The sequence below is a fragment of the Melospiza georgiana genome, chromosome 15 (assembly GCF_028018845.1).
Source record: "Melospiza georgiana isolate bMelGeo1 chromosome 15, bMelGeo1.pri, whole genome shotgun sequence".
Taxonomy (NCBI): domain Eukaryota; kingdom Metazoa; phylum Chordata; class Aves; order Passeriformes; family Passerellidae; genus Melospiza; species Melospiza georgiana.
Genome location: NC_080444.1, coordinates 3,356,011 through 3,372,090, shown reverse-complemented (window position 1 = coordinate 3,372,090; position 16,080 = coordinate 3,356,011). Strand labels below are relative to the sequence as shown.

The following is a 16,080-nucleotide window of genomic DNA, read 5'->3' as shown; positions in this document are numbered from 1 at the left end:
CCAAGCGTTCACTCATTTCACTCATGTGCTGCAGCTGCTGTCCCCAAGGATAGGGCTGAGGCCACAGCAGCACCTCCAGCTGGAACGGGCCAGAGGGCAGCGGCTGTGGGGAAGTGGCTGTTCTCCTCCCTCTCCACTCTGACAGCTGGAACGGTCATTAATAATTGCAGCTCTTGCCATGATGAGCAATTGTAAGGAAAATTGTCTTGCTCATCTACTGGAAGGTTCTGCCGGGGGCAGGAGCCGGCTGTGGGGAGCCAAATGCCTCCTGGCATCACCCAGATCTGGGCTGCGGTGCCGTGTCTTCTCATTGCCACTTCCAGGAGTGCAAAAGCACATTAAAGATGGGGTGAGGGATAAAGACAGGCTGGGGCTGGGCCAGGTGCTCAGGCTGGGGCACAGGAGAGCAGTGGGATGGTCACGCTGAGAAGCAGCAGGACACGGGTGCAGCAAGGGACAGAAACAGCTGGTGCCTGCCTGGCAGGGCTGGCAGGAGCAGGGCTGAGTGCCCCGTGTGAGTCCCAGCTGGGCAGCCAAGGTCAGAGGAAGCACAGGGGAAGGTGAGGCGGCTGTGGCCCCACGTGGGCAGCCCCTGATCCAACCCTGGCTTGGCTGGACAGCAATCCACGAGTGGGGGTGGGAAAGGGGCAGGGGCGGGCAGTGGTGCGGGACGGAGCCTGCTCTGGGAACAGGTTCTGCCAGGTCAGCCCCGAGGTGTCCAGCAGGGCCAGGGTGCTGCAGCCAACCTGCCTCTGCCCTGGGGAGGGCCGAGCATCCCCCTGTGCCGCGGCAAGGTCTGTGCTCTTGGCTCTGCTTGGTTCCCTCTTGCCTCTGGGCCATCCTGACAATGGCTCTACCACCCAAGGTGCCTCTGAGCCTTGCCAAGGGCATCTCTTGCCCACCAGCTCTGCGCACCATGTGAGGAGCTTGTGCTCAGGCAGCGGAAGGAGGGTCTCGGGTGGGCTGCGGAGGTGGAGCCTGGGGAGGGGCTGCAGCCTCGCTGCTCCGAGAACAAAGCCTGGCGGCGGTAGGCTCGGAGCTCCCACCACATCCCCGAGCAGGGTCCCACCACATCCACCCCCAAAGCCATCTGAGCCGCTTGTGGGGCGCCTGCCGCGGCCCCAGCCCCCGCGCTGGCCCCGGCAGCTGCTCCACAGCTGCTCCCAAACTCTCAGAGCCTCTAAGGGCGGCTCCGGCTCCGGCCTCGCTCGGAAATGCTGGTGTAAGGAGGGCGTGGGGGGAGCGGGCGGCACCGCCAGGGCCCGCGGCCCCTGTCCCGTGTCCCTCGGGGGTCACCCAGGGGCCTGAAGGGCTTGCCTTGGGACGGACCACTCCACCAATATCCCCATCCTGCAGGAATCAGGCCCTGCGCGCTCTCCATTGCTGCTCTGGCACAGAGACCCCTCCAGCGCGGTGCTGGTCCGGGCTGGGGACGGTGCTGGGGACAGGGAATCGCTGCAGGACGTGGCTGGGAGTCCCTGCAGAGCCCTGCGCGGGTCAGTGCAAAACCAGCTGTGGGCTCACACTGAGACAAAACTCCTGGAAAAGGTGCTCTGAAAGGACCGGGGGGCTTGGGAGTGATGGGGATAGAGGAGCAGATGGGCAGCAAAGAGGCCCCAAAGAGGCTCTGAGCCCTTGTGCAAGCAGCGAGGGCATGGCTGGGTGTGTAGGGCAAAGCCTGCGGTGTCCGTGTCCTTGGAGAGGAAACCTTGGACACGGGGGCTCGGTGTGGCAGCGGAGGGCACAGAAGCCAGGTGTGCCACGTCCTCTGGGTGTAGAGGACATGGGAAAGGGGAGAATATGGGAACGGAGAGGACCACCCAACAGGAGGGTCTCCAGAGTGCAAGTTCCCAGGAGGGGCAGCACAGGATGCGGGGACCCCAGGGCGGAGGAGAGCCCGGCATGCGAAATCCCCCGGCGTGCCGGTTCCCGGGAGGAGCCGAGCCGGGGTTCGGTGTCCCTGGGGCGGGGGCTGGCCCGGGGCGCGGTGCTGCGGGGGCAGAGCGGAGCCCGGGCTGCGGGATCCCGGGGGCGAGCCGTGCGCGGGGGCGGCGGGGCGGGGGTGATGCTGCTGCCCGCACCCGCGGGGTCCGGGCCCGGCGCGGCCAGCGGGATGCCCTGGGGGCGCCCCGGGGGCGCGGCGGGGGCGGGGGCCGGGCGGGGGGGCGGAGGGGAGGGGAGGGGGGCCGCCGTTCGCGGCGCTAGGACCGGGCGCGGCGGCGGGCGGAGCCTCCCCGCCGCTCGCCCCTCCGCCCGGCCGCTGCGGCAGTGTCTCGGAGGCGGGCAGGCGGCCGGTCCCTCCGGTCCCCCGGCAGCATCCCGGCCCCGCCATGGCTGGCGTCGGCTTCGCGGCGCACCGCCTGGAGCTGCTCGCCTCCTACCAGGACGTGATCGGCGAGGACAGCCCCACCGACTGGTGAGCGCGCCCGCCGCCGCCGCCCCTTTGTCCCCGCCGCCGCCGCCGCCCTTTGTGCACGGAGCCGCCCGGTAACACCGGCCGCGCCCCGAGCTGCGCCCCCCGCCGTCCCCGGGAGCCCCGGCACACAAAGGCGGGCGGGGCGGCGGGGGGTGTGCCCGGCTCGCCGCCCCCGGTGCCCGCACCTGCCCGCCGCACCGGGCCGGGGCGCGGTCCCCGCTTTGTCTGCGCCGGGCCGGCACGTGCGAGCGCCGGGACTCCCGGCACGGCCCGGTCCGACCCCGGCCGGGCAGCGAGAGCGGGGAGCGGGGCAATTCGCGCACGGCGGGGAGGGCCCCGTGGGGCTCCCCGGTGCTGGGCCCGGCACCGGTTCCTCGCCATTGTCTGGAGCAGGAGCCGCGGGCAGGGGCGCCCGGGGAACGGGGGATGGGGAGGGGATCGGGGCCCCGCTGCCGGCCGGTGCTGCTCCCGACCGGCTCCGCCGGTACCCCGGCAGCGGGCGGTCCCTCTGCCCGGCGGAGCGAGGCCTGAAGCCGCGGGGGCACCGAGCATCTCCCGCCGCTCCCGCTACCCTCCGATTCCCCCGAGCTCCGGGGCTGCCACATCCCGGGGGGTCGTGGTGTCGGCCCGGGATTGCCGGGCCGGGCCGGGGTTGCTGTTGAGCCGGGGAGGGGAGCGGCGCTCCCCGCTGGGACCCCCGGCTTCTCGCGCTGCCCGCGCCCCGCTGGGGGCACCCGGTGTCGAGGCCGGCCGGATCCGGGCCCGCTGCAGGGAGCATCACCCGCTGCCAGCCCAGCCGCCTCTCCCAGCCCAGCCGGGTGCCGGAGGCTGGCGGGGACCATCTGCCCCGCCATCCCCTCCCTGCCCTCCAGGGCGCCTCTGCGCTGGGTGGGAGCGCTGCCGGCGCGCATCGCGCTGGGCACAGCCGGGGCGCTGGGCAGCGCTGGGTGCCTGCTGTGCATGATGCTTTTGGTGGGGGGCGGACGGAGGGGAGCTCTGCGCGCCCACCACCCAGCCAGGGGCATCCACCGCCCCTCCGGGATACACCCACCACCCATCCGGGGACTCCCACCTCCCAGCTGGGCTGCACCCACAGCCCAGCCCGTCACGCGTCTATCTCTAACCAGGTCCCTGCTCTCAGGACAGGGCTGTGTGGGCCCGGGCAGGTGCAGGTCCCCGCCAGTCCCTGGGGTCTCCGGAGGGCCCCACAGTCCCGCTGTCAGCCCAGGGGCGCTGTGGGTAGGCGCCGTGTGCGCTGCCGGCCAGGCGGCGGCTGTCAGCCCCGGGTACATCTCGCTTTCCGGCATCCGCTGCAAAGGAGCCGTCTCTGCCAAAGCTGCTGAGAGCAGCAGAATCGGTTCCCGGGAAGGCGAGTGCCGGTGGCGGCTCCCCCACACACACCTCCAACGCTGATCCCGGCCGGGCAGCGATCCCCTGCCAATCCTGCCCGTGGGGCTGACTTTGCTCCATCGTCCCCAGCTGCTCCATCGTGCCCAGCCGGTGCTCCATTGTCACCGGAGCGCCTGGCACTCAGTGCCTGCGGGAGCAGCATCCCCGCTGCGGGGTGCGGGCCGAGGGGTGATGCTGCTGGGGCTGCAAGGTGATGGGGACGGTGCCACGGGGAGGAGGGCCCGGCCTGGCCGACCCAGGGAGGACACTGTGCCAGAGCCTGGCCCTGGGCCGGAACCGGGGAATGCCGCGCTCATGTCCGGACGGGATCCCTCTGTTTAGTCTGGGATTTCCCCTGCTCCAGCCCGGTCTTGGAGGGTCCCAGCATCCCCTCCCCCTGCCCGGCCCCGCTAAGGCTGCTGGGGCCCATTACTCGATCGGAAAGGAATTCGGTGCTGCTTTCTGAGCACGCCGACTCCCTGGAGCTCCCAGCCACATTGGAAACACATGTGCCGGGGCTGGGGCGGGAGGCTGGGGCGATGTGACCCCTCCCTGGCCTGGCATGGCGGGTGGGCTGCCGCGGGAGCCCCGCTCTGGCACCCGGGGACGCTGCTCCGCCTGCTCCGGTGAGCAGCGGGGCCATGCCAGGGCACTGGGCTGAGGGCTCTGTGGCTGGGGTGATGAGGGATCCTCGGTGGAGCCCCCCGGCTGCAGGGAGCCCCCCCCGGGCTGCACGGGGCATCTCCACCCACGGGTGACCCACATACCTGGAGCCCGGGGGTGGGAAAGGGCTGAATGGGTTGGGTGGAGGGATTAAAGCCCATGGAAGTGAGGTAAGCCATGCATGATGCTGACAGCACCCGCTGTGACACAGCTGGTCCCCACTACCAGGGGTTGTGGTGCTGCTGTTGGGCTCTGGGTCCCTGGGGGCACCCCTGGGGACGCTGCTGGCCCCAGCACGGCTTCCCTGTCTCCTGGAATGGAAACCTCCATCCTGGCATGGAGTCAGGCTGTGCTGCTGAGCTGTGTCCACAGCAAGCCCCATCTGCCCTGGGAGGCCCTAGCAGCAGCCTTGTGCCCAGATACCAGCGGGCATGCCCGTGTTCTGGGGAGGAAAAGCAGGCAGTGGGTGCCCCCAGCACCCACAGGGCTCCCCAGGCACTGATGCTGTGGCTCTGCCCTACTTCTTTTCTCCTGCCTGCTGCCAGCTGCATCCCACCCTGCCAGCTCCCTGCTCGCTGCCCTGGGCTCCCCCAAACTGCTGCCGTCCTCCCCCATTCCGGGGGGCTCAGGGGCTGCATTTGCCACCCTTCCCTGTCACAGCCATCTCAGGCAGCACTTTGCAGCTGTTCCAGGCCTGGAAGCTGGCGCCGGCTGGGGCGGCCGATTAGCGGGATCGGGATGTGCGGATTAAAGTCAATCTTGTTGGTGCAATTATCTGCGGCTGCCTGCCAGGGGCTCGGGGAGGCAGAGGGAGGCCCTCTCTCTCTTAGGCACCTGCCTGCCTTCCCTTTGCTTTTTAGCTCCAGCCAGGCCCTGTTTAGGGGGCGGCTCTGCCCGCAGGGACCCTCAATTCCCGTTCCCCGGGCTGTGGATTGAAGCTGCAGGCTGGAGCGCGGAGGGCTTTGCTCGGCTCAGCGGGGATTTGGGGCTCTGGGAAGCGCCGTGCGGGCAGCAGCAGCCGAGAGCTGCCGGGCAGAGCCGCCCACCCGCGGCGAGCGGGGCCGTGGGGATCCAGCACGGGCGGCCCCGGCGCTCCGGGCGCAGCGCGTGACGGTGGCGGGCAGGGTTGGGTGCCTGCCAGGCCCCGCAGGTCCCCGCTGCCTGCCTGCCTCCCCCGCTCCCCTCCACTAATCACCTCGTCATCGGGGCGAGCTGCATCCCAGCTGGGATGGGGGGGTTGCCATGGTGACGGAGGATGCTGGTTGCCTAGCGACATCCATCCCCTCGCCCACCCGCCCTGGACCAATTTGGCATGCGTGGTCCCCCCTCCGATGCTGGCTGTGTGCCTCTGGGGAGGTGCTGGCTGCTGGGGGTCCCCGCGGAGCCCCCAGAGGGGCTGGCCAGGGCACGGTGGGAGCGACAGGGGGTTTCCCATCGGCTGGGAATGGTTTCCAAGGAACAGTCTCCATGACGGCCCCATCACACTCTGGCGGCTCATTGATTTGCTGCTGCTGGTGTTCCGGCGTCCTCCCCCAGCCTGGTGCCTGCTGGGCTGGTGGCTCACGCAGCCGGGCACGTGAGTGGGCCCGGGTCCTTACTGGGGCACAGGGTTGTCCCCAAACCTGCTCAGTAGCTGGAAGGGTCGTGAGGGGACAGGGATGGGCGAGCAAGTTGCTGTGGGACTGTGTTGGCTTGCAGCTCAGCAGTCAGTGGGTCCCTGTGCCCAAGTGACTTTCTGTCCCCAAACCTGGGATCCTTCCCCACAGCTGCCACCAAGGGCTGGGGAATAGGCCCTGCCCCACATCCTGTCTGCCTTGCCTGGCAGTCTGGCTCTTGGTGCTGATGATGGACAAGGGTTGCTGTGGCTGTGTGCTGGTTTTGGGACAAGCAACCGTGTCCCAGCACATACTCTGACCTCAGTGTAAGCAGGATGGGGAAGCTGGGGGCTGCCCCACACTCCTCCTGGCTTTGGCTCACCCATGGTGTCTCCCCAGGGCCCTCTACACATATGAGGATGGCTCTGATGACCTGAAGCTGGCAGCATCAGGAGGTAAGGTCCTCTGTCCCCTCTGCCAGCTCACCTGTGCTGGTGTTTTCCCCGTCACCTGTTCCTGGTGTTGGGTGCACGTGGGCTGATGGTGCTGTGCCAGGTGGAGGTTTGCTGGAGCTTTCTGGCCACTTTGAGATCCAGAAGGTGATGTATGGCTTCTGCAGCGTCAAGGACCCTCAGGCCGTGCTCCCCAAATATGTCCTCGTCAACTGGGTGAGTCTGGGGACCCTGCTGAGGGGGGCTGTGCTGTGCCCACAGGGACATGGCTGGGTGTGAGGGAGCTGGCAGTGCCCAGGGGCTGTGGGTGCCCCACGGTCCTGCTGCCCTGCTGAGGTCAGCGGGGTGGGGATCACCCCGCTGCCCCTCTCAGCTCAGTCCCTCCCCGGCTGCCACAGGTGGGTGAGGATGTGCCGGACGCCCGCAAATGCGCCTGCGCCAGCCACGTAGCCAAGATCGCCGAGTTCTTCCAGGTGGGTGACGCTGGGGAGGGGGAAGATGCTGCCAGGGCACTGATGCTGAACCCTGATGGCTGCCTGCACCCCTCAGGGTGTCGATGTCATAGTCAATGCCAGCAGCGTGGAGGACATTGACCCCGGGGCCATCGGGCAGCGTCTCTCCAACGGGCTGGCCCGTGTCTCCAGCCCGGTGCTGCACCGCCTGCGGCTGCGCGAGGACGAGAACGCCGAGCCCGTGGTAACGTCCCCGCAGCAGCGCTGGGGATGCTGCTGGGGCTGGGGCGTCCCTCCTGCCCAGGGCTCCTGTGTGCCACAGCCCCATGTTCCCCTTTACTGTTATCCCCTTCGCTGATCCCAGCCCCTCCATCCCCTCGCCTCTCCTCCATCCAGGGCACCACTTACCAGAAAACCGACGCCACCGTGGAGATGAAGCGGCTCAACCGGGAGCAGTTCTGGGAGCAGGCAAAGGTGGGTACGGAGGGACACCCCAGGGAGAGGGGTGAGCTGCTGATGGGCAGCCCCCTCATTGATCCCCCACACCAGAAAGAGGAGGAATTGCGTAAGGAGGAGGAGAGGAAAAAGGCCCTGGATGCCCGGCTGCGGTTCGAGCAGGAGCGGATGGAGCAGGAGCGGCTGGAGCAGGAGGAGCGGGAACGGCGCTACCGGGAGCGCGAGGAGCAGATCGAGGAGCACAGGCACGGCTGGGGGCGGCTGGGATGTGGGTATGGGGTGGCTGCACAGCTGGGGTTGGGTGGGATGTGGTACAGGATGGCTGCACAGCTGGGGTTGGGTGGGATGTGGGTATGGGATGGCTGCACAGCTAGGGTCAGGTAGGAGGATGTGGTACGGGATGGCTGCACACCTGGGATCGGGTGGGATGTGGGTACGGGATGGCTGCACACCTGGGATCGGGTGGGATGTGGGCACAGGATGGCTGCTGTGCTGTGAGTGCCTGGCTGGGCACATGGGTGTCCCTCACAGGCTGGGGCTGGGACAGGGGCTGGCAGGAGCCGATGCCCAGCGCCTCTCCCGTTTCCCCGTTGCAGGAGGAAGCAGCAGAGCTTGGAGGCGGAGGAGGCCCGGCAGCGCCTGAAGGAGCAGTCCATCTTTGTGAGTGCCACTGGTGCCAGGATCAGGGGCAGGGCTGCCACTGGCATTACCCCAGGGAAGGGCTTTCCCCAGCTGGGTGCCCAGGCTGGGAGGTGATGCTGTGTCTCTTCCCAGGGGGACCAGCAAGACGAGGACGACAGGCAGCAGTTTCGGAAATCGGAGTCAGAGGTGGAGGTGAGTGTGCCCGGTGCTGTCCTCCCTCCCCATCCAGCAGTGCCCACAGCTAGATGGGAATGAATGAAGCTGTGGGATGCAGGGAGGGTGGTCCCACAGCCCCACAGCCCCACAGCCCCGGGGCAATGGGGCTCAGCCTCCCCTGTCCCCACAGGAGGCTGCTGCCATCATCGCTCAGCGGCCTGACAACCCCCGGGAGTTCTTCAAGCAGCAGGAGCGGGTGGCATCAGGCAGCAGCGATGCCGTGTCACCAGGCAGCCACAGGACAGGTGAGGGGCTGTGGGGGGCTGTGGGCACAGGGGTGGGCACCAGGACACCAGGGCACAGGTGAGTGAACTGCCACAGCTCAAAGGATTGCAGTGGGATATGGAAAGACCAGGGATGCAATGTGGGGAGGGGGTGTACCCTCTGCCATCACTGGCACTGTGGTTCTGGGTGCCAAGGGTATGAGGATGGCAGGGGACATCCTGCTCTGCTGTGCCACCATCACTGCCACCATCACCGCCACTGCCACTGCACCTCACGTGGCCCCTGCAGCTGGGGCAGCTTGTCAGGGGCTGGATGTCAGGTTTGTCTTCAGCAAAACGGGGCTCACCCTGCTCCCTGCTGGGTGCTGTCCACTCGCCTGTCACAGCACTGTGCCCACAGCCAAGCTGGAAGCGTGGTTGGTGCGTACGGGTGGGCAACTGGAGGTCTGGGGATGGCTTGGGAATACATCCCATGGTGACAGCCAAAAGGGGCAGGAGAGAGTGAGGGAGGTGAGGGTGCTCAGCGTGCTGCCAGCTGGCAAGGAGAGCCCCATGGAGCAGCTGGGCTGCCCACAGTGTGGGATCCAGTGCTGAGACTCCTACTGTGCATCCAGGGAAGGACTGTCTGTCCTGGGGGTGCCTCCAGCCATGGGGCCGTGTCATGGTGCTGTGCTGGGGAGCTGTGCTGGGAGGGAGCTGTGCCGTGTGTTCTTGTGTGCCATGGGTTGTACCATGGGTTGTGCCATGGGTTGTGCCATGGGCTGTGCCATGGGGCAGTGCTGTGGGTCGTGCTGTGGTCTGTGTGTTCTGGCTGTGCCGTGGTTGTGCACAGGTTCACGCTGTGGGGCTGTGCTGTGGCTGAGCAGATAGTTGGTCCCACAGCTGTGTCCTGGCCTCTCTCCCCACCTGGCCAGGCAGTGCTGCCTCACGTCCTTCTGTCCTGCTGCCTTTCCATCCTCTTGTCCTGCCATTCTCCCACCATGCTGCCTTCCACCCTGCTGTGCTCCCATCCCGGTGCCCTGGTGCTCCAGCCCCGCCACGACCGCGCTGAGCAGGGACTGACCCATCTCTTTGCTCTCTCTCTCTCTCTTTCTCCGTCCGTCCGTCTGTCTGTCTGTCTCTCTCTCACAGGTCGTCTGCACTGTCCTTTCATAAAGACAGCTGACAGTGGGCCACCATCTTCCTCCTCCTCCTCCTCCTCCCCCCCACGGACCCCCTTCCCCTATATCTCCTGCCACCGCACTCCAAATCTCTCCTCTTTCTTCCCATGTAGGTAGCTGGGAGCTCCCGGGCACAGCTCCGGGGGTCGAGCTGGGGGCCCCACAGCCCACGCACCCCACGGCACACCGGAGCGGCAGCGGAGGCAGCACGGGCACCCCAGGGGAATGGGCACGCCAGGGGAATGGGCACCCCAAGGGGAACGGGCACCCCAGGGGAATGGGCACCCCGAGGGGAACGGGCACCCCAGGGGAATGGGCACCCCGAGGGGAATGGGCACCCCCAGGGGACCGTGCCCCTGCTGGGGCTGACCCCATGCTGGTCCCTGTGCCCCTGGGAGGGGGGACATAGGGCAGGCTGTGCCCATGGGGCAGATGGGGACAGGGTAGAGCTGTGCCTGGGGAGGTGACGGTCCACACTGGGATGGGAGACACTGTGCCTATGGAGTAGAGTGGGCACAGGGCAGCTCTGCCCATGGAACAGCAGAGGATAGGACAGCTGTGCCCTGGATCCATGCAGTGCTCATGGGGCAGGGTCAGGCAGCGTGGAAAATGCTGTGCCACAATCACGGGCTGATGGGGCAGAAGGGAAAGGGACACCTCTGCTGCCCTGCACCAAGCAGGTCTGTGCCCGTGGGGCAGCATTAGGCAGTGTGGAAAAGGCAGTGCCCAGGATCATGTGAGGCTGTGCCAGTGGGGCAGAAGGGCATGGAACAGCTGTGCCATGGGCAGGACTGCAAGATTGTCCACAAAACAGCGTGGAATGGAAAAGGCTGAGCCCAGGAATGCATGCGGCTGTGCCAATGGGGCAGAAGGGGCCAGGTGGTTGCAGGGCTGTGCCCCCACAGGCACAGCTGACAAGGCACAGAGCTGTGCCCACAAAGGCTGTGCCAGGGCGCAGCTGAGTGACGCATGGGCAGAGCCAGCGTGCAGCACGGCAGGTGTGGGGCTGCCTGTCCCCTTGCCCAGCAGATGTGGGGGCTGAAACTCACGGGGATGGTGGGGACACCTGTAGGGCACATGGTGCTTGCTGCACCCATGGGAGCCTCCACCCCACCACGCAGAGGGTTCGAGGTGGTGGCAGGTACACAGCGATGTGCACAGTGACGTGCGCTCTGCAGCGCACGGCTGGGTCGGTGAGGGGCAGGAGCAGTGCTGGGGCTCTGGTTCCCCCCTCAGTGCGGGCAGACCCCCACGCCAGCCCATCTCCTTGTCTGCAGGCAGCCAGTCGGACGCCTTCCGCAAGGCCTCGGCCGCGGGCTGCAGCCCCTGCGAGCCCAGCCCGGCCGCCTCGCCCCCGGGGCCCCGCGCGCCCGCGGAACCGACGCCGGCAACGCCCAAAGGTGGGCGCAGGGCTGGCACTGCCCCCTGCCCGGGGCTGGCACTGCCCCCTGCCCGGGCTGCCGGGAGCGGCCCCACTGCAGCCCCTGGGCTCTGCTGCAGCCCCGCCAGTCGTGCTTGCATGGCTCGGTGCATCCCTGGCTCGGTGCATCCCTGGCTCGGTACATCCATGGCTCGGTGCATCCCTGGCTTGGTCCATCTATGGCTTGGTGCATCCCTGGCTTGGTCCATCCCTGGCTCGGTGCATCCCTGGCTTGGTGCATCCCTGGCTTGGTGCATCCCTGGCTCGGTGCATCCCTGGCTCGGTGCATCCATGGCTTGGTCCATCCCTGGCTTGGTGCATCCCTGGCTTGGTCCATCTATGGCTCGGTGCATCCATGGCTCGGTGCATCCGCGCTGTCCTGCCTGCATCCTTGGCACATCCCGCCTGCCCTTGCCGTGTCCCACAGCACATCCCTGCTGCAGCCCCCTCGGCTAAGCTGCAGCCCCTCAGCTGCCCTTGCATGGCTCAAGGATGCGTCCCTACTGCAGCCCCCACAGCTGCCATTGCATGGCTCGGTGCATCTGTGCTGCCCCATCTGCCTCCCTCGGCGCATCCCGCCTGCCTCTGCTGCGCCCCCAGCTCATCCCTGCCGTCCCTGCTGCTCCGTGCCGCTGCATCCCCGCTGCATCCCCGCTGCATCCCCGCTGCATCCCCGCTGCATCCCCGCTGCATCCCCGCTGCATCCCCGCTGCATCCCCGCCGCCTCTGCTGCATCCCCCAGCGCAGCCCCACAGTCATTGCTGTATCCCCACCGCCTCCAGTGCATTCTCTAATGCCAGTGCATGTCTGCTGCACCCCACACCATGCATTCCCCCACTTCCAGTGCATTGTCCCTGCTGCACCCCCAGTGCAGCCCTGCTGTCTCTGCTGGGTCTCCCACGGCGATGCTGCCCAAACTGCGCCGTCCTGCCCTATGCCCTTTCCAGGGCTGCTGAATCCCTCTGGATGTCCCCTCTGCCCCACTGCGTCCCCAGGAAACCCCAGCCAGCTCTGCTGCTGTCGCTGTGTGTCCCTGTTGCGTTCCCACTGGCCCCTTGGCATCCTCTGGTGCATCCCACTTTCCCTTCTGCATCTTCCCAGGGCACCTCTCCCGTTCCCTCCCTTTCTGCCTCCCTGCCACTCCCCAGGGGATCACCTTGTCCCTCCCCATGTCCCCTCACTCCCCAGCGCACGCCACAGTCCCCTCCCTGCCCAGCCACCCCCACCCATCCCTGCAGCATTTCCCGTACTGTGCCCAGTCCAAAGGACTCCAAATCCCCCTGAGCTGCATCCCTGTCCCCGGGTGACCCCCCAGCCCTGGACGAGGTTTTCTGTCCCCACTGACTCGTGTCCCCTCCTTGCAGAGTCCCCCAGCCCCAGCGCACAGGAGCCCGGGCCAGCCACGCCCGAGCAGCACTGGCCCTTCCCGGGGCCCGAGGACAAGGCCACCGAGCCCCCCGGGGACGAGCCCAGCCCCAGGCCAGTGTGGACAGAGGGGGGTGATGCCCTGGGGGACCTGGTGACCCTGGAGCCCAGCGAGCCCTCCCTGCCACCCGTGGCTGACGAGCCCCAAACTGGGGAAGCCCCCGAAGCCCCCAACCCCGAGAGCCTCATCGACCTGTGGCAGAGCGACAGCGATGGGGTGGCTCCCCCGGCTGCCTGGCCCCTGCCTGCTGCCCCCGTCCCCGAGACACCCCCGGCCATGCTGCCCGAGGAGGGGGCCTTGCTGAGCCTGGACGAGCTGCCCGAGCCCCCTGCCACCTTCTGCGACGCGGAGCAGGAGGAGGAGGATGAGGAAGAGGCAGCTGGCGAGGGGGAGCCCCAGCCCCAGGATCTGGGCTGCCAGCACACGCCCCAGGAAGACACCCAGGAGGACACCCCGGGCCGAGAGACGCCCCCCATCACCAACGGGGAGATGGCCCCCAAGGATGGGACACCGGGCCGTGGGGAGCAGGTGAGCATCACTTGTGGGGAGAGCTCAGGGGGTGATGGGGGCTGGGGGGGTCCTGACAGCCTGCCCCCACGCCCCCAGGCCAGCGAGGGCTACTTCAGCCAGTCCCAGGAGGAGGAGGTGCCCCCCACCGAGGAGCTGTCGGCCAAAGCCCCCCAGCCCGTCTTCTACAACAAGCCCCCAGGTGAGTGAGGGCAGCGAGGAGGGGGCGCCTGTCCCTCTCTGGGGCACCCCGAGCCGTGCTGACCCCTCTCGCTGTCCTGCAGAGATCGACATCACGTGCTGGGACGCAGACCCTCTGCCCGAGGAGGAGGAGAGCTTTGGGGGGGCCCTGTAAGGCGGGGCCCCGCTGCCGGCACGGGCAGCCCGGCCCGGCGGGGCACGGGGGGGCTGCAGCCGGGGGCCGGGCCCCCCTCACCCCTCGGGGCCCCGCAGGATGAGGCCTCCAGGTGGCGGCCGCCCCGCTGCAGCCCCGCCCCGGGGCGCCTTTTGCAGCCCCCCCTTGTCCTCCTCTCTTTTTTTAAGTTGTCGGTAGGAGCCGTGTCAGCCCCCCAGCCCTCCCTTAGCAGCCCCCCCCCCGATACCCCCCCAGCGCCCCTTTTGGGGGGGACGACACACGCTCGCATCCCCTGCCCGGCTGTGGGACAGGGTCCTCGTTCTCTTCGTGCCCCCCCCGGGAGCCCCCCCAGTACTTTGCACGAGTTCAAGGAAAAAAAAAAAAAAGAAATAATAATAATAATAATAATAATAAATGAATATGGCAATAAAGTGACCCGAGCGAGGCAAGGCTGCGGCCAGCGGCGTCCCCCCCACCCCAAACCCCGGCAGGGAGCTGATGTGGGGGCTTTTACCCCTTCCCCACTCCTTCTTTGCTGGGAGCCCCGTCCTCCCCTGCTTGGCCCCTGCTTGGCCCCTCTCCCCCCATTCCCCCCGGAAACTTTTTGGAAAGCACAAGTTCTGTACCGGCGGTGTGCTCATGTCTGTTAATAAATAAAGCGTCTCCCACGGGGGCTGCAGCCTGCTGGGGCGGCACGGAGGGCTGGGAACGGGGCTGGGGGCGGGGGGCTACGGCTGCCTTGGGGAGGGGGCGGTCCCACCATGCCAGCCCGCCAGGAGGCAAACCCGAGCCACAAACTTTTATTCTCAAACTGTAACAAACAAAAAATTTAAGAAACAAGAGCAGAGTCCGGGTCCCCAGCGCCCCCGGCCATGGGGGGGCCGGCGGGGGCCAGACGGGGAACCAGCCCCTTCCGCGCCGGCGGCGATGGCCCGCGCCGGGGCGGGTGTCCCTGGGGTGACACGAGCAACCGAGAGCCCCCCGCCCCCCAGGCGCACGGCAAGGTCCGGGCATCCCCCGCGGCCGCCGTTAGACAGCGGTAGTCCTGCCGAAGAGGGGCATGGAGACCGGCAGGTGCCAGGGTCCCGTCTCGTAGGTGTCCCTGCTGCTGAGCTCCGAGTCCGTCCAGCTGGGAAACATGCGTGGGGAGCACTCCTGCTGCAGGTAGAGGTCCGGGCAGGCAGGGCCGGGGCTGGCCGAGCGGGGCAGGTGCAGCCCTGACCCGTAGCCGGCGTCCAGGAAAAGGGGTTTGTAGCTGGGAGGCTGCTCCTGCTTCTCCAGCCGCTCATGGCTCAGGAAAGGGGCGTTGATTTTGCGGTAGAGCCCCCGCGTGTCCATCAGCACCTCGCTGTATGGCGGGGGGGGCTCCGCCATCAGCAGCGCCTCCTCATAGCACGGCGGCTTTGACAGGTCTGACTCTGCAAGGCAAAGCCCCCCCCGGACCCCTGCTGCCGTCAGCGCTGCGCCCCGGCTCTCGCGTCGTATCCCCCCCAGCACCGGGGGAGGCCCGTGCTCCGGGGATGCGAGAGCCCCTCCCTGCTCCTTACCGTGCCGGCAGCTCCAGGGCCGGGGGGGCGGGATGTGGTGGGGGTGGTGATGGTGATGGTGGGGCTCGAGGCGGAGGCGGTGGGGAATGGCGATGCCGGGGGGGCTGCCCCCGTAACCCTCGTAGTGCAGCGGCTCCATCTCCAGCGCGCGCAGGCTCTGCTCCCGCAGCCGCTCCTCCTGCTGCCGCTTCACCCGCCGCCGCAGGTAGCTGCAGAAGCAGCACAGCAGCACGATGAGGCCCCAGATGAGCCAGAAGCCCGCGAAGCAGGTGAGGAAGGTGTAGGTGCCCTGGGACATCACCATCTTGGCAGCCGGCCCCGGGGGGAAGGCCCCCGCCTCTCTCCCTGCCCTCGGGATGGGGGACGGGATGCTCAGGGCGGCGGCAGGGTCAGGGAGGACCCGAAGCTGTCAGGGCCGCCGAGGGCATCTCCCCGGGCCGTGCCCGGCGCCGTCTCCTGTGGCCCGCGGGCGAGCCTGCCGTCAGGGGTCCGTCCTCGCCATGGAGCTGGGGGGGGCCGGAGCGGGCGGGTCAGGCCTGGGTGCGCCGGGCGGGCGGCGGGGCGGGGGGCCGGCGGGGCGGGCGGCGGGGGGACGGGGCTGCCGGGGTCCCGCTGCCCATCGCTGGGGGGGGACCGCCGGGGTGGGGGCCCTGCAACGAGACAGACGCGAGCGTGAGCGACACGGAAACGTGGACGCCCTGTTCCCATGGTGACTCGCTCCACATGCGCCGCAGCGCCCGCAGCCAGGGGGAACCGTGCCTGGCACCCCGTGCACCCCCCGCCATCCATCACCCCCGTGGAAGCAAACCCCCAGAATCACCCACGGCACTGCTGGGCACCCTGGGCTGGGAGACGGATGCTGTGGTACCACAGCATCATCTGAAGATCGTGATCTGAAGATCACGGGTGAATTACTGCTTCAGGGGGACCACCATGGATCCCCGTCTCCTGCCCACCCGGTGCACCCTGGATTACTGCTGAGCCAGGCAGCTCATCCCTGTGCTGGCACACATGGGGGTGCCCTGGGGAGCAGGAGGGATGAGCAGCGGTGTCGGGTGCCTGCGGCACGTGGCGCTGGCAGGAACACGTGCACCGAAGCCATCGCTGGCCTCGCAGCCACTGGGGATGGTGACACCCCAACACAGCAATGCAGGGCCAGG

General features: G+C 68.0%; 2 protein-coding genes across 4 annotated transcripts; one reads left to right on the top strand and one right to left on the bottom strand.

Annotated features, from left to right (window-relative positions):
• Positions 1 to 2,246: 2,246 nt before the first annotated feature.
• DBN1 (drebrin 1) lies at positions 2,247 to 14,041 on the top strand. Of its 2 annotated transcripts, XM_058035037.1 has the most exons (15): positions 2,247 to 2,416; positions 6,463 to 6,518; positions 6,619 to 6,731; positions 6,914 to 6,988; positions 7,065 to 7,211; positions 7,364 to 7,441; positions 7,517 to 7,668; positions 8,020 to 8,083; positions 8,198 to 8,257; positions 8,412 to 8,526; positions 9,637 to 9,774; positions 10,943 to 11,065; positions 12,450 to 13,039; positions 13,118 to 13,220; positions 13,303 to 14,041. In XM_058035037.1, exons 1-15 carry the CDS (start codon positions 2,331 to 2,333, stop codon positions 13,371 to 13,373), a joined length of 1,971 nt encoding a protein of 656 aa, XP_057891020.1. In that variant the 5' UTR covers positions 2,247 to 2,330; the 3' UTR covers positions 13,374 to 14,041. The 2 variants fall into 2 exon arrangements, with proteins under 2 accessions (XP_057891020.1, XP_057891021.1); XM_058035038.1 differs by lacking the exon at positions 9,637 to 9,774.
• A 117-nt stretch (positions 14,042 to 14,158) lies between these two features.
• PRR7 (proline rich 7, synaptic) lies at positions 14,159 to 15,480 on the bottom strand. Of its 2 annotated transcripts, none has more exons than XM_058035042.1 (2): positions 14,921 to 15,480; positions 14,159 to 14,818 (listed from the first exon to the last, which is right to left on the bottom strand). In XM_058035042.1, the coding sequence occupies exons 1-2, from the start codon at positions 15,222 to 15,224 to the stop codon at positions 14,403 to 14,405; spliced, it is 720 nt and encodes a 239-aa protein (XP_057891025.1). In that variant the 5' UTR covers positions 15,225 to 15,480; the 3' UTR covers positions 14,159 to 14,402. The 2 variants fall into 2 exon arrangements, with proteins under 2 accessions (XP_057891025.1, XP_057891026.1); XM_058035043.1 differs by having other exon boundaries at positions 14,159 to 14,791.
• Between the last annotated feature and the right edge of the window lie 600 nt (positions 15,481 to 16,080).